Source organism: Coregonus clupeaformis, chromosome 39, assembly GCF_020615455.1.
Source record: "Coregonus clupeaformis isolate EN_2021a chromosome 39, ASM2061545v1, whole genome shotgun sequence".
Classification (NCBI taxonomy): Eukaryota; Metazoa; Chordata; class Actinopteri; order Salmoniformes; family Salmonidae; genus Coregonus; species Coregonus clupeaformis.
This window is the reverse complement of record NC_059230.1, coordinates 3,587,079-3,604,261: the sequence shown is the minus strand read 5'-3', so window position 1 is coordinate 3,604,261 and position 17,183 is coordinate 3,587,079. Positions and strand designations below refer to the sequence as shown.

The following is a 17,183-nucleotide window of genomic DNA, read 5'->3' as shown; positions in this document are numbered from 1 at the left end:
ACACAACCATCAGATGTCAGCACGGGCCTGGTTTTGGTTCCTAAAATCCTATGGCTGCAACAAAGAGGAGAGATTAGTCATGGTCTCTTTTAGTTGTGACATTCTCTGTGTGGGAGCAGGAGCTAAGATGCCCTACCCTGTATCCTATCTTATTAGTCCTAGAAAAACAATAAGAATCCCCTGTGACTTCAAACTGAGGCAACCTAGGTCGGGATGACTTTGTTATCGGGGGAAACAGATAGTGCAAGTTACCATAAGACTCCTTCACCATATTCCCAGGTGGCTTGAACAATTTAATAATGGAGGATAAACCTGACAGGGAGGCAAAGCCTGTCAAGGGGAACGGAGTAGTTGTTAACCTTGGTTTGGCTGTCCTACAGGTACAACAGTACTCTTTAGACCGTATTCTGAATCCATTCCAACCACAGGTTAAAATCTATTTACTCCGTCTCCATCTGTACTACTTCCTTCAGGTCTATAGTTTGCACTGTCTCACTACCTCCCTCAGAGAGGTTTACTCTATAGGGTGCCCCAGTTGAAGAGGATATCTCACTTGTCAGGTCTGTAATCTGTTTTAGCATAATTCAGACTTTCAGACAGTACCTACCCTTATATGGGTCGCACTGCCATTTCTGATAATTCCCTACTTTCACAATACTACACCTGTCCCTAAACTGTGTATGGAGATTGACATACCCCCCCCCCCACTTGGTATAAGCAATTACATAGTCCCAGGATGTACATGGTGACATACATATGGTGATGTCCTTCCCTAAAGTCCCTAGTACTTCCCCTTTCCCTACATCTAGCTGTCTCCTATGCCTTATCAACTTGTGTTAGGTTAACTACTACTTCTGGCTGATCAGGAGGGTCTGTGTGTGTTAGGAATATGGCCCCCACAATCAGACAGCTACCTACCGTCGGGAGACCTGTGAATCCCCACCCTCGCCCTGAGAACATGTCAGACGCCAGAGGCCAACCCATTGCTTCACCTTCTATCGAACTCACACCAGGGATGATCAGACAGGGTAAGGGAATCTTCGTTAAGGAGCCAACCCCCGAGCCCTAGTGGTGATCGGTTCTTTCTCCTAACTCTGTGTTTGTTCGTCAGGTGTAGCTGGGTTTACCTTTTTGCAGTGAGTGACATGCACCCAGATGGATCTCTCAGCTATTCTGCTGGCAAAGGCAGTACTTGGTAGGGCCCTTCCCAACAGGCCTGCTTCAGTCTCCTGGTTAGATAGAGTGGGTCACCTTCTCCTTTAGTTCACCTGTGGGGCACAAAACCTCTGACATACAGGTGTGGTTTATAAACTATCATACATGTTGTTTTTTTAAAAGTATTTTGTCCTCTCCTTCATATATATTTAATATTTAATCCAACCATCCCCCTTTTTGACACATGATTTGCCCATGTGTCAATATTACCACCTACCTAAACAATCACTTTAGTTAATATTGGTAATTCATTATCCAATTGCCATCCCTCCACTCTCTCTTCTGTTATTTTATGGTTCAAATCATATATATTATTACCAAATTATAATCTTCTTCACACTTTGCACAGTATTACAAATTACCCTCAACTTAGTAAAATAAACTATCTTAAAGTCCTCCTCTCATGCCTTTAGAATTTACTAGTGTGGGTGATTAAAATAACAGCAGAATGTTAAAACAGAGTTCAGAGGCAATTGAAATCATTTAACGAACTGTTTAATCCCATAGTATACTAAACATTACCATTATTCTAAATATTTCATAAATGTTAGTTATCCCAAGTGTTCATTAAGTCCTCATGACATTCATTCTCATAAGAAATCATATATACCCCAAACTCAGCCAAAAGCTAAAAAACTCCATAAAATTCACTGTGTGCTCCTCTAAGACCATCACCCTTGACCTGCTGAAACCCCCCCCAAAATTGAAACAAGGCTTTATAAACATCATACTAGGTGTGTTGTTTTTTGTTTGAAAAACCCAATTTGAAAAACAACCACAAATAGCCAGGCCTTAATTTGGTAGCTCACTTTTATGACCTAAATACTGCCTAACTGAGATGAGCTAATCTCTTTCTCCTGGTTATAATCTAAAGATGGTAGTACACACAAAACATGACACAGATATCCCCAGTCTTAACCCATCAATAATTGTTTGTGTCAATCTAATTCCTCATAACTAATTCATTAAACCACTGAAAATTCCTCGAGTATACAATGATTATTTAATTGATTACCCTAACTCTGCTACATGTGATCTCATCTCAAATGATCCATTATCAATTATTTGTTCAACCCCCTAGGAAAATCTGTCTCCCCTTCTGTTGTTCCTGTCCCCCCTGTAAATGTCATATTTGAGTTTTTAGCCAAGACAATCACGGTTACATCAAATGTTCCCTCATTTAATGGTATTTACTACCTAATATAACTTCCCTAAATGAGAATAAATCCCCTGCCTTCCTCTACTATCCTTATATCATTACTGGATCAATGATAATAATTGTAATAACTATTTCACATTAAATTGTGCCTTTTTTCTGATAATGTTATAATTGTAGCCTACTCCATCACTTTAGTTTAAAATAGAAGTTTGTTTTATGTAACAATTCCAGAACCCACCACAGGCTGGCGCTATTCCCCCATCACAACAGCCAATGTCACTTGCATCCACGTAACCAAAATACATTATCGTTCTAAAATGTACCAAAAATTTATATTTTCCCGCTAACCCATTTCAGTTCGCTATTCAATTTATTTAACTGTTCTCTCTGATTATGCCCTAATTAATAAAACAAATACTTGCTATCGTTGATAAGCATACATTTAATGATGTTCCTACCATCTGAACTGTACTGTCTCTCACCCTCCCCTTGCTCCTTCGGGGAAAGTGCATGGTAACCTTATAACATATTTTCATAGACCTTTCTAGAATACTTCTATTTAAGCTATCTAATTCAAACTTTCACATTTCTCAATCCACATAGTAATCTAGGTATATAGCCCCACTGCGAAAGCTTTGTCTACTGTCCCTACCTGTGTTCGAACCAGGGACCTTTTACATACATCGCCAGGCACTCCACACCATCTGCGATGCTCTCAAAGTAACTACTCCCAGTTCATAGAGCAAGTGACGTCACCAAATGAAAATCGCAGTAGCTTTCACCTCAGCAAAAAACTCTCTCTCCCTTCACCCATTCCCTATTGAATAAGTTCGTTTTTCTATTTAACCCCAAAACACGCTACAAATAGTCCATTCAACATTACCAAACTAAATACTCAGTAGCATCCGGTCACCACCCACACCAGCCGTTGACTTCGCCTCATGCCACCGAAATGCCAAATAAACCATACTAGTTCAATGGAGCCCCCTATTGGTTCTCCACTATTGATACATTACTTCCATAACCACATTAGTTATGGTCCGATTAGCCATTAAACCTTATCACATGATCAAACAACGCCACAACCTTAAACTCATATGGGGCGGCAGGCAGCTTAGTGATCAATAGCGCCGCGCCAACAACCGAGAGGTCGCCGGTTCCAATCCCCGAGCCGACCAGGCGAAAAATCAGCCGATGTGCCCTCGAGCAAGGCACTCAACCCCAATCGCTCCTGCAAGTCGCTCTGGACAAGAGCGTCTGCCAAATTACAAAAAATGCAAATGTAAATATTCTCCACTTTCCCACCCAAGTTCAGAATATCCATCGTCAGAAACCCCCAGGCACCTCTCAAATAATCACCCCGTGGTGTTCCCAGCCAACTCCCAGTCTTTCCTGGCTCCAAAAGCCACACTTTCGCTCTCTCCAGCCCCTCCCCTCGCAACTCTCTCTTCAGCTTTTGAGGAGCTGTGTTTCTTGTTAGTGTTTCCAATATTATGTCGTTATTTAAGGTACTTTAGTCTATTTATTTAAATCAAATCATTCCCACCTAATTAGTTAAAGTTGGTGCACGTTTATATTTAAACGATAAACCGAATTATTTCAGTCTAATTGTTTAACCAGTATTTTGCAGGGTCAAACATCAAACATTACATCAAATAATCAACAAAAAAGCCTCAACCCAAGCATCTATAACCAGAATTATGCTATGTCTAACACCAAACGGCACAGTTCAAACATATCAGCTCAACCGTTTCAGTTCAGTCACACAATTCATCACTTTAGCTTTATGTTCCCAATTGTTTTTAACGGGTTATACGGTTTAAGCAACCACAAACCCAACAGTTATTCACAAATTATAAAGTTTGGACAGCCACAGACGTTTTAATTCCCAATTAGTTTTCTATCAAGGTATACAGGTTTATCATTCACACTCTCATGCATACAACAGTCGCACTGTCTAACTATTTATAGTACCAACAATAGGTACGTTGCCACGCCCTTACCCCTTTCGTTTAACCTACTCTATTTCTTATGTTCCCATTTACACCCTATTGGTGCAAAGACAATAAGTTTATACTCTCTACTAATTTGCAGTATCTCACTTATGTTCCCATTTGCACCCTATTGGTGCAAAGACAATAAGTTTATACTCTCTACTAATTTGCAGTATTCACTTATGTTCCCATTTGCACCCTATTGGTGCAAAGACAATAAGTTTATACTCTCTACTAATTTGCAGTATCTACCCATGTTCCCAGTTGTCCCGGCCAATACCTAAGTACAACGACAAATGGCGATTTATACTGTCTTCTAAGTTTTTAGGAGTGCTGTCCTATGATCCCAACTATATTCAAACTATGTTCCCAATTATATCCATCCCAGACCGATACAATGACAATAGATTTTTATAGAATATAGTGACAAATAGCGTACACACTCGAGTGCTGTCCTATGATCCTAACTATATCCAGACTATGTTCCCAATTATATCCAGCCCAGACTGATACAATGACAATAGATTCATTAGTCTATGTTCCCAATTATATTCAGCTCAGACTGATACAATGACAATAGCTTTTTATGGAATATAGTGACAAATAGCGTACACACTTTTATCCAATAATTCCCTATATCCCCAGCCCACCCCCGGTGGTACCTAGTCTGGGGACTTCAGTATTTTCCCAGAACCTCTCTTCTGTGGAACAATACTCAATATACCATGGCTTTTAACATCACATTCACCACAGGTTTACATGTCACAATATGGTGCTTATCTACTCACAATAGTTTCATAATTTAGTTCACTTACATCAAACAGGTGTTTCACAAAATTAATTTGGATAAAGCCAATGTGCAGAACTTTAGTTATAATAGGTGTCTGCTTACCTTTTTAAGTAGTCCGGACGCTTTGTGAAACACACGGTTCGACGACAGTGATTTTCAATAGGCTGGGTGAATTCCAGCGAAGTCCCTTCTACCAGATCACAGTCGGTGGTCACCAATTGTTAAGTTGCGTCAATTCAAATCTGGTATTTTGGACAAAAGAGGTCAACACGACTTCTAAGATATACTAGTATTTTAATTAATGCAAAACCTTCAATGGTAAATATGATGTTCGTATATACGGGTCCACTGAAATACCACGCAGGGCAGACCGAGAACTAAACCATTGTTTACAGGTTATTTCTCAAATACTCTGACAGAGAGTTCCCACCTCTTCTGTTGGCCAATCAGAGTAAAGGACTGAGTGTGGTTTAGACTTTACTCAGCCAATCCGTTGGCGCACGGGTTGGTCCCAGCCCCTCGGCGCTCCATTTGTTGCACTCTGTTGCCAGGCATAAGTTTATCATAACCTGTGGAGTTAGCACTTTTTTTGCAGTACCCATGTCCTTGGAAGGTTCACAGATCACAAAGAAGCAGTGTTCGTATCTGTGAGAAATACAAGTCTTATCTATAAGAAATAAGTTTTATCTCCTCCTAGCCCCTAACATGAATCACAGCCTGTTATGTGAAACAATTTATATCAGTATAGTACACCCATGGTCATCATTAATGCATTCCTTCTAAGATATTAATCACATACAGATCCAATTATGAGAAAACAAATCCCAACAAAGCCAACAGTCCAATATTCTACAACACTGCTGTGCGTACACATTTTGAACTACGATAAACGTGATCTTTTTAACCATATACATTTAGAAACACCCCATTTTCACATTTGTTGGTGCTGGAGATTAGGCTTAAAAAGTGGCAGAATTGACCTTTAACGCAAAATGGAGAGGCATGCCTAATTGAATGAAATACTTCCAAAATAAAATGTTTCACTTTGAGCTTGTAAAAACAGGGGGAATTTGTTTGGTTTATTTTAATGTGGAACATGAGTCGCCTCAAGTATGTCCCAAAGTGAAGGGTTTATTGATAATCTCACCACTCTGGAAGTCACCCTCAGTTTCATGAGCACTATGTGATAATGGAGGGCCCTCCGAGTAAGTTGGTATGGGCGAAGGGGTGGTTTGGGATTCACAGATCATTTGGAACCCAATAAATCTCCTTTCTCCTGAAGTGTGCAATGCACACTCCCAGTGATGGATTTAACAATGGTGGAAACTCTCCTGACAATGCTTACACTAAACCAATGCTTTTAAAGCCATGAGATGGTGTGCAAGTGCACACAGAAATGTGGAGAAGTGGGCTGCAACCAAGAAACACTTATCTGCAACATTCTGAATGGATAGCCAATGCATGAGTGGTTTTGAAAAGACTGGCAAGAGTCTCTAGCCAATACGAACATGTGCCCAGTTCGACTTGGACTGAAATAGGATCTCAATTGCGTTGTCGTCGCATATTCTCCTTTTCAAAATCCATTGGAGGAGGATTCAAGGTCCTTTCAGACCGCCGCCAACGACATGAGAAACGTAGACATTAAGGACAAGGGAAGCAATGTTTTAAAGCTAGTAAAGGTTTCAGACTCAGCCCACGTGAATTGAAAATAAGGCGATGACGCTATAGCAATATACAGTCCTGCTAGATGGGAGGGGACATTCAAGAATAAGGAGCTGAGGTAAATTGAAAAACTTTTATTTTGTAAAACTTTACACACAAAAATAAATCATAGAAACAGTAAGAACTCCTTTTTAAAACTGGATAATAACACATTTGACAAAACAAACAAGTCAAGTGATCCTGACCAGAACTCTGCCCCAAAAGACTTGGACTGGCACTGAGCATCATCGTCCACGTAGGTGGTTTGCGGCAGTGTGGGTTGTAACGATCATGGCGAGGTTGATAGGATTGAATGCAGGGCGGAAGAAATCGGGGCTGAAGACGGGGAAGTGTCTTTCATTGGTTGGGATGTGGTCGTACGTGTAGAGGTGACGACCAAGATGAACGTCGTAGAATGACATGCGTCGCTCCTGCCCGTCGAAGTACACACCCACATGTGCCTGTAAAGTGTAAAGCTCATTAATAAAAAGTTACTTAATGAAGTAAATGAACATTGTATTTGAAAAAATTGCCCCTCTGGGATATTTATTACATTTGACTTAAAATTAAAGCTGTGGATATAATGTCAAATATCTAAACTTGTATCTTCACATACTCATGATACTTCGAAGGCTAGCTCCAAAGACATGCATGAAGCCAACTAAAACAACCTATTTCACCATGTCAAATATCCCAGTGAGATTTCACCCTCGATTGGCAACGAGACATTTAAAAGTATTTATTTTATTTAAACACCTTCCATAGATATGTACTAGACTGGTGAGCACTTTGGGCCAAGTGTGCCCTGTATACAACTATGCTCTACATACCCTTATCATTTGTGTTACAACAGCCATAGGGGTGATGGCAGAGTTGGGGGTCGCGGCAGGGTTGGGGGTCGTGGCGGGCCAAAGCTTCCCCTCACGGTGTACCAGGACCCAGAAGCCCTTCTCAGGGGTGAGATTCACCCCTCGAGATGTCATGGAGGACTCAGTTGCCACACCAATAAACCACACATCAGATCCATTTCCAACCCAGTCCTCCACCTCAACCTCCCAGTATGCTCGGTGGCTGCTGAACCCCTGGGTGGCGAGGACACAAGGCACCTGGGTGAAGCGCTGGGCAGACAGGGGGAACTTCCTATAGATCTTGCTCCGGTCCACTCTAATCTCACAACCACGGGACCCCCTTCTGAACAGGAGCGATGGGTGGGCTGTGCTGGGGTCAGGTGTCACCTCAACTGAGAGGTGGAGGGATAGGGGTAGAGGAAAACTACAATCAATTGTTGAATTCATTTTTCAAAGTTTAGCATACATAAGGTTAGCAACACACCATACACTAAATATAATACACAACATGGAGGCAGACTCAGGATTACACATTTGCTCACCTGTGAACTCTTTAACCAAGGAAATCTCTGAGGGATAAACAGATGTAAAAAAAATATTAGAAAACATACAACTGCAAATATGTAATGTAGTACATCTGGGCCCGTATTCATATGTTGTCATACTAGGGGTGCTGATCTAGAACCAGAGGAGTATCCTACTAATCAGGTTTGAGGAGTTGTGAGGTATCTTAGGTCAGCTCCGAGTTCATCTTGGGATAACTCATACGAATGTGACTCACCTTTAAGTCATGTAAATGTTTATGGCAACAAACCCTTCAGAACCAACCTGCTCCCGGGCAGGCTAACTCCATTTATCCTGAAAGAAGTGTCGGAGTTGAGGACCAGCATTTCTAAAGCCCATTTCCCACCATAGCCTGATGAATTTGCAAGACAACCAACTTCATTTTTATTTTGGCACAAATGAAAGTGTGGCACTGACTAGCCCATGGATTGACGTTTCAATGAAGAGTTTGACGTTCGACTGGCCAAGTGCGACATGCATGCGCAGTTACAAGCCTGCTAGAGTTAGCGTTAGGCGGATGAGCAATAGCCAACGTCATAGTACAGATGAAGCCTGAGGTGGAATTTGAAGCCAACTTGCTTTAAAAAAACCTGAGTAGATCTAGCTTGCTTCATAGGATACCCCTCTGCATATACACAGAGAATGCCAAACATTAGGAACACCTTCCTAATATTGAGGTGCATCCCCCTCTTGCTTTCAGAACTGCCACACAGATGCTGGCCCATTGTGACTACAACGCCTCCCACAGTTCTCAAGTTGGCTGGATGTCCTTTGGGTAGTGGACCATTCTTGATACACAGGAAACGGTTAAGCCTGAAGAAACCAGCAGCATAGCAGTTCTTGACACAAACCGGTGCACCTGGCACCTACCATACCACGTTCAAAGGCACTTAAATATTTTGTCTTGTCCATTCATTCTGAAAGGCACACATACACAAGCCATGTCTCAAATGTCATCATTCATCTAAGCTGATTGAAGTGGATATAACAAGTTACATCCATAAGGGATCATAGCTGTCACCTGGTCAGTCTCATGGAAAGAACAGGTGTTTTTAATGTTTTGTATTCTGTGTATAATCTGACTCTTTGGCTGCGTTCACACAGGCAGCCCAAACCTGATCTTTTTCCACCAATTGGTCTTTCGGCCAATCACATCAGATCTTTCTCAGAGATGATTGGTCAAAAGACCAAATAGTGAAAAAATATCAGAATTGGGCTACCTGTGTAAAAGCAGCCCAATTGGTCTTTTGACCAATCAGATCAGGGGTGCGTTCCTTTGCACAGGCGTTTGCGGACGAATGCCAGGATAAGAATTTTAACTATTAGCTGACCACATGTTTTAGGACTCCAGTGCCCGACGATGAAGTGGCATGCTACCATTGGGCAATGCATGCAAAGTCTGAGCAAGGGAAAGCAACCCAGATCTTATGCCAATAATTGGGCAACAGATCCGAATTGGGCTTCCTGTGTAAAGGCATCCATTAAGATTTAAAAGGCTGAATGGACTACAGACCTGAGCCAGCATTGCCATTTGTAGACAAGTAGCCCATCTTGGATAGTTCGGCGATGTGTTTATTTAAATTCTTCAGAAGGTTTCCGAGTAGATCCGTGAGGATGTTGACGCTGAATGGTCCTCTGTTTCCATCTGGAGGAGTAGAAGGGAGAGAGGGAAGGATCTAAAAGGAGAAAGCGCGAGAGATTTAATGAATTCATGGAGTTAAACATACATGCATGATACAAGCATGTTGATCCACCTGCAATGATGGCAGAGTCTAGATTCTCCATGTCTTGGATCTAAAAGCATTAGATTGGTGTAAGCATTGGCTGGAAGGCGTTTCCACCATAGTTGCATCCATGACTGGGAGTGCAAGACAAGCGCATACGTCGGGAGAAGAGTACAATCGATTCAGGCAGTGTTCGAGAAAATCCAAACCATGATTCATCACAGGGCGAAATGTGACTGACTGATCTACAAATAACATGTAGTTGGGTCATTGTACAGATTCGGTGACATTTCAGCATTGTCAGTGTCCCAAGATGTACTAGTGTTATAACTTGTCAGAACATTTATCAAACTACACTTAAATTACAACATTTCAAAGTTTTACATGTTTTTAATATGGAGTAGAGAATATGATTTTAAACAGAGATGAATTTCAATACTTATATATGTTTGCTTTTCTTAGGAGTATTAATAATTTCGCCTGTCCCTATTGACCATCATGCAAATGGCGTGACTCATTTTGAGTACACAGTGTTAAATAATAATGCTTTTTTTTTGTTAAATTAATTGTATATGCCCCCTTATTATGCATAATCCATTTTCTCAGCATAAGACATTTTATTTTCTGAGAAATTCAGGCTTTTACCCCTGTCCTTTTATTTCTTTCAACCCCGTAACGCAACAATACCCCCACTCACAATCAAATAATGGTTTGATCCTGTGGACATCATTTATGAGGAAGTGACATCATACAAGTCTTCAGAGAAGCCTGGTGTGACAAGTGGTAAGCTGCTCTCTCACTTTTTATAAATATTTCATGTTTTTTAAGCACATATGGGCTTTGTCAATCTCAGGTATTCAACTCTGTTGGGGGGAATTCATAGGTAAGATTTTACCAAGAATTGTTTTTATAGCTATGAAGTATAACAATGTCTTTTGTTGAATAAGGCCATGTGGCACACTGCTAGCTGCTAGCATCCCGAATTAGGAACAGATTAGCACAAAATCTTCAACCCTGTCACATTCAACCCCATCACATTTTTCAATGTTACGGGGTTGAATGGCTGTTACAGGGTTGAATAGCTGTTAAATCTTAGCAATATTTAATGTATATTGCTTAATACCAATCATATTTTCTTGTTGAATGTTTGTTGTTTACGGTTTTACAGTATCAACTAAAAGTACGAGGAATTTTTGAAAATAATAACTTAAAAAAAGTGACAATTAATTTGTTCTCTCTCCTATATACATTGACATATTTAGGAGTATTATCTGCAAGTTCATGTTCATTTTACTACATAGTGATTAAAAGGATACAATATTTAGTCTTGAAGAGTAAGCAGTTCATTGACTTGACCTTGACCTACAATTTCAGATTCAACAATGGAAAAAACAGCAGCAGAAAGGAAACACAGAGAGGAAGGTGAGGGACATCCGCGCGCCGGTGGTCAGGTAATTCTCCTGGACATGGGAAGGGAGCACCAGATGGTGTTGGTGCAACCCTAAAAAGAACCGCAGACAGGCTGATAAGTCAAGGATGTGACATCCCAAATGCTCATACTCTGTACAGGGTCTTAGAGGAGAACAACACTGCCATCAAGCTTTACTTCATTGAAGACGAGGCCATCGAGAAAGCCGTCCAATGTATGCCAGCCAATTTGCCAGTAGTTCCATCCACAATGCGGATCCACCAAGTTGTTTGTGTGGCTGCAAGGCAAATTGCCTACCGTGATGTAAGCTGTATGTGCACAGTCCACAACAAGAAACTGGAATGCCAGTGTTTCAATACACAACATTTCACATTTACCCCTAAAGTTACATCAGTCGTGTCACAGAGGGAGGTTGATTGGGCAAATCCAGACATATGCGGGAAATGGTGCGTGGCCAAATATGATGACGATTTCTATCCCGGAATAATTCTAGCCACAGATGAATCCCATGTGCAGGTCAAATGCATGTGCTGTGCTGGACCAAATAGGTACTTCTGGCCACTTCTTGATGATATCCTGTGGTATCCATTTGAGGACATCTTGGAACACATTGATCCCCCTAAACCGGTGACTTCTAGGCACATGGAAATACAGAAGGAAGTGTGGGCTAGGCTCTCTCAGTAAAAATGGTGAACAAACTGTAGGCTTACCTATAGGTTATTAATGTTAAGATGTTTGCTTAATGTTCAAACATTCAAACAGACATTCCTGCCATTACTCTGGATATTTCTATGAAATCAATTAAAATGTTGTAACTGTTGTTAGTTTATTAATGTGTTTTAATCTGTCTAGATTTCATCTTGATTGTTTAAACTTTAAAAGCTATGTTGACAGTAGTTTAAAATGTTAAAAAATGGCAACATGTGACCTATATAGGTTAACAATGTTAAGATGTTTGCTCAATGTTCAGACTCCTGCCTTTATCAGATGGATATTTTTATGAAATCAATGAAATGTTGTTACTGTTATTAGTTCATTAATGTGTTTTACTCTGTCTAGCTTTCATCTAGATTCTTTAGATTTTAAAAGCTATGTTGACAGTAGGTTTAAAAATGTTTAAAATGTTTAAAAAATGGCAACATGTTAGTGATCTCAAAAGATAAAACATGACACGTGATGCTTTTCACTCAACCCTGTTACATGATTTTCAACCCTGTTGCGGTGCATTCATCCCTGTTACGAGATTATTTTTTTACATTTTTGTATTAAATACACAAAATATAACATCAATAGTGTTTTTATTGTGTGTATTAAATCAGGGTAAATAAGGCTATTTCAATTTTGTCAGGAATTACGCAGCATTTTTGCAAATTTCTTGCGAAAATGTGGAGTTAGATTAGAAATGTCTTCATCGTAAACTGGAAAGGATGGTGCTGGTCAGTTTCTTGATTTTCTCTTTAATTACAATATGCCATTATTTACAAGGGACATCTAAACTGTGAGATTATGCCAGAAGCTGATCTCAAGCTTATTGGAAAAATGAATAGTTGAATAACAAAATGACTGTGACGGGGTTGAATTAAATTGGGACTTGTTTGAGAAAATAATACAGAATAATAACTTAATACTCTACATTGAGATGGGAAAAGGTATTTTCTATCAAGTACACACATTACTTTGTCACATCAAATAAAAAAAAGCTTAAGATTAATGTTCATTGTTTCATCCTCCTCAATCACAAAAGGCACCGAATCTGTAGAATGACCCAGTTATTTATGATATAAAGTGATATGCAGATCAGTCTCTCGACTCAAGTCGGCTGCAATGTCGAACACGCCCAATAACTCACATTAAGAAGCTCAAAGGAGTCTGAGGAGCCAATCACCCGCTCCAGCGCAGCGCCTCTGCTCATCAGAGCTGTGATGTCATCTTCAAGCGCACGGCTCCAATCCGAAGCTGTGCTCTCCAGCTCGTCCACCCTCCTCCGGGCCTCAGTGTTGTAGCGGTCACAGCTCAGCCCCACCTTGCTGATCAGGGCTAGGCGGAACGCATTCACAAACTCGATTTGTCTCACCGCTGCATCCTGCAAGGGGGGCAAGTAGACTAAACAGAACTGTGTTGGATTTTTCAGTGATGTGATACATTCTGAACGTTGCAGACAAACGCAATAAATAGCACAGACACGATTTCCTGATCCATCTGACAGGCACTTTACATGACACATTTCTATCTGAATGTTCTGCAACATTACACCCCACCTCAAAGACCGTGGTCTTCATTTTTCAGTAGCACAACAATTTGTAACCCCCCATGGGAAGTTTGTTGGCATGTTCTACAATTGAATGCTATGGCGAAAGACTGCAAAAATTACAACAGGTGCAAAATAGCCAATTCAAATGTAGAAAACTCACCTTACAGAGTAGGACTGAAGAGTTTAATTTCTCTGCCTCTTTCCGAGTGGCCTTCAGCTTATCCTTGACCACTGCCTGGTCTTTAGTCAGCTGAGCCTGAAGTGAAGACCATAGATGTTAGCATTAGTGCTGGAACAAAAACCTGCACACACACAGGGTCCCCAGGGGCATATTCATTAGGTACCAAATGAAAGAAATCCCAACGAAAAATAGCCAAAACCCAGGGTGGGGGGGACCGACTACCCAAACTAGTCCAATAGGAAACAATGTTCTGTTCCAAATTTGTTGTTATGGTGTGTGGTAATGAAGACAGCTCAGGGTCACAGCAAAACATTATGCAACGGAAAACAAAAATAAGCATTTATTGGACAAGTTCAGGTAGTCCCTCCTGGTTTGTCAGTTTGCTTCCATTCGTGCCTAATCAATACGTCGCTGGATTGATTAACCAATGCTCCAAAACTCATTCTTACCTTTTGGGCCAAGAACTCTACCTGCATAGTCACAACTTGGTGGGCCGGCGCCTGGTGAGCGTCACACTCCACACACAGCATGGTCTTGTCGGTGCGGCAGTAACGCTCCAGGAGCCTCTCGTGGTTCGGACACATCCTCTCCTCCAGGTTAGCCAGGGGTCTGACCAGCTGGTGCCTGGGAAATCGGGCATTGTGGACCCTTGCATGCTCCAGGCAGTACGACGACAAACACACCAGGCAGGTCTTGACGGCCTTGGGCATCCTGTCTCCTATGCATACGTCACAGGAGACCTCTCCCGGAGCCATAGTTGGCTGGTCGACGGCCTTGTCCCCTTCTCCACTTGCCCCCTTGAAGCTTTCCACGAGGTCTCTCAAGACTATGTTGACCAGGATGGTGGGGGTAGGTGTGAAGCTAGTCTTGCACAGAGCACAGATTACAGGGTCTCCACTGCTGGTCCAATAGCACTCGAGACATGGCTTGCAAAAGGTGTGTCCACACGGGATTGTGGCCGGGTCAGTGAAAACACCAAGACAGATGGAGCAGAGGAACTGGTCCTCTGACATAGCACGGTACGATGCCATCTCTTCAAGCTGCAGACAAAGGGTTAGAAAACATTGCAATCTGCTGGAGTTCCAAATGAATTAGTCGTTCTTTTCATAGAGGCACAGACAAGCAGTTGTAAAAAGAGACCAGCCTGTAAAAGCCGCATTTATAAAAATGTAACGTTCCGGCCAAAATCTGAAATCTGTACGTTTGAACAAAAAAAAGAAAAGAGGCATCTTTTAACAATGTTCGAGCACAGTCAAAATAGGGTTAAAAAAAAGTGATTATGTACAGTGCAAGTAAGTATTTTCAAAAAAAGTGTACAAGCTTAGATAAAATGGCAAAATGACAACGTCAAAATACAAACCAGAAAAAATTAAACTGTCCACCTTGGACACAGACTTGGATAGCCTAAATCAGGCCTAACTCACTCAGCATAACAACAGTGTCAACACACATGAATCAAAGTCTGCACGTGTAGCCTGAGCTTGAACAGACACTCCCCAAAACAGGCTAAACCATCAGACAGGCCTAGGATTTAGACTACACAAAGACTAGTCAAAACATTACAAAATGCTGACACCATTACCAGTTCTCAACTTGGGCAGGAGCTCAACGGAACTGAGTACCAGCACCTCAAATGTTCTACTGCTTGGGCTCCTGTTACTCTTGTATAATATTATATTAAAAGTATTGTGGAGCTCCTGCACCTAAATATAAACAGTACCAGCACCCAAAATGAGTAAAGGCACCGATTGTAGTCCAAGTCAAGCACTGATCGTTACACATTGAAGACCACATGAATAATAGAATATAACAATTAATCCGTAACTGCACAAACCAATGCATTTTACCAGAGTCAGAGACAATAGAGGTGATGTGCGCATGCACGCACCCTCAAAACAGGAGACGGCGAACTCAAACAGGTTGGCAACAATGATGTATATAAACTCTGGCTTGCTGATGCTATGCATTGACCATCGAGAGCCTTTGAAGCCACCGGTCGGTCATATTGGTACTCCCTTGTAGGAGCAGTACTTCAATTCAATGTTAAGGACAACATTTAATTATTTTTTGTGTGCTGTAGTGGGGACAGTAACATTTGTAATCTCAAAATTATACTTTAAGAGTTGTTTTACATTGATTATTATGTGAGCTAAACAAAATTAACCAAACAAGTATTCATTAAGGTGTCTAATAGAATAAAAATGCAAAAAAAAGGTAGACATTAAACACATTTATATAGCTTCCCAAAGATTTTTTACAATGGTGGGTGAACACCAATAATGAGCGGTTGTGGCTTGAACACAGCACCCAGTCAGTCATATATATATATATATATATTTAAATAAAAGTGGTTGGCAATGATATATAACTTCGTAAACGATTGATAAACGACTGTTGCAATAAATTGTTAAAATGTTTTACAAAGCAGTTTGTGTAGTCCTTATACTGTAATCTACCTTCTAGCACAAACCATAGGCTGTGTGTGCTACAAACTTCAGATTGTCAAGAGTGCCATGTCTTTGACAGTGGCAAGGAAATCATGCTGCCTTCATAACCAAGTAGGAATTCACCACACGCAAAAATTAAAAATCCACTTGAAAAGATCCTCCAACTTGTAATTACTAGTGGGAGACAAGTCTTTCATCCTGAGCTCCCACATGCTGATGTCACCAACGAAGGAAAGGAAATTACCTTGATAACTGGTTTTTCAGCAGTTAAATCCAACAACAAAACATGTATAAAAGCAGATATATATTTTTTTTTATGCCAACTTGTTTACAAGCATGAGAGCTGTATTTTTACTTAATGATTTACGCAGCTTGCTGTTTGCCATTAGCCAATCGGAGTTTCTCAACAAGTTCAAAGCATGTGAATGCATCCAGTTGGTATGTGCAACTTCACAAATGGTAAATTCCTACCTCCCACTTATTTACAAACACAGCGTTAGACTAAAAGGCCTTATGAATTCCACATGGGGATGGTGCAGCGTAGTTCACATTTGACAAACACTTTTCCCTTAGTCTTATCACAAGTATTTATTTGAAACTCACCTCTCTGTATGCAGCGCAACACTCAAAAGGAAACTATTTTCCTCTTCTGGGGGGAAAGCAATCTGATGAATTTCTTTAATTGGTTTCAGGTGGCATTTTGTAGACTGGTAAGCTCCTCCCTCTTTCATTAATCAACAAATCAGTGGAAGTTTCATTATGATTCCCTTACCCACATATGTGCTCAACAACCATTGGTTTAGCCCTGCAGGACACAGACTGAAAATCGTTGTAATGCTTTTGGTCCTTTCAAGACAACTGGGAACTCGGTTAAAAACTA

At 40.9% G+C, this 17,183-nt stretch overlaps 1 protein-coding gene across 1 annotated transcript; it reads right to left on the bottom strand.

Annotated features, from left to right (window-relative positions):
- Window positions 1-6,939: 6,939 nt before the first annotated feature.
- Window positions 6,940-16,967, bottom strand: LOC121556259 (E3 ubiquitin-protein ligase TRIM17-like). Its single transcript, XM_041870153.2, has 8 exons — window positions 16,907-16,967; window positions 14,306-14,896; window positions 13,836-13,931; window positions 13,274-13,507; window positions 9,785-9,947; window positions 8,250-8,276; window positions 7,690-8,099; window positions 6,940-7,320 (listed from the first exon to the last, which is right to left on the bottom strand). The coding sequence occupies exons 2-8, from the start codon at window positions 14,885-14,887 to the stop codon at window positions 7,105-7,107; spliced, it is 1,728 nt and encodes a 575-aa protein (XP_041726087.2). The 5' UTR covers window positions 14,888-14,896; window positions 16,907-16,967; the 3' UTR covers window positions 6,940-7,104.
- Between the last annotated feature and the right edge of the window lie 216 nt (window positions 16,968-17,183).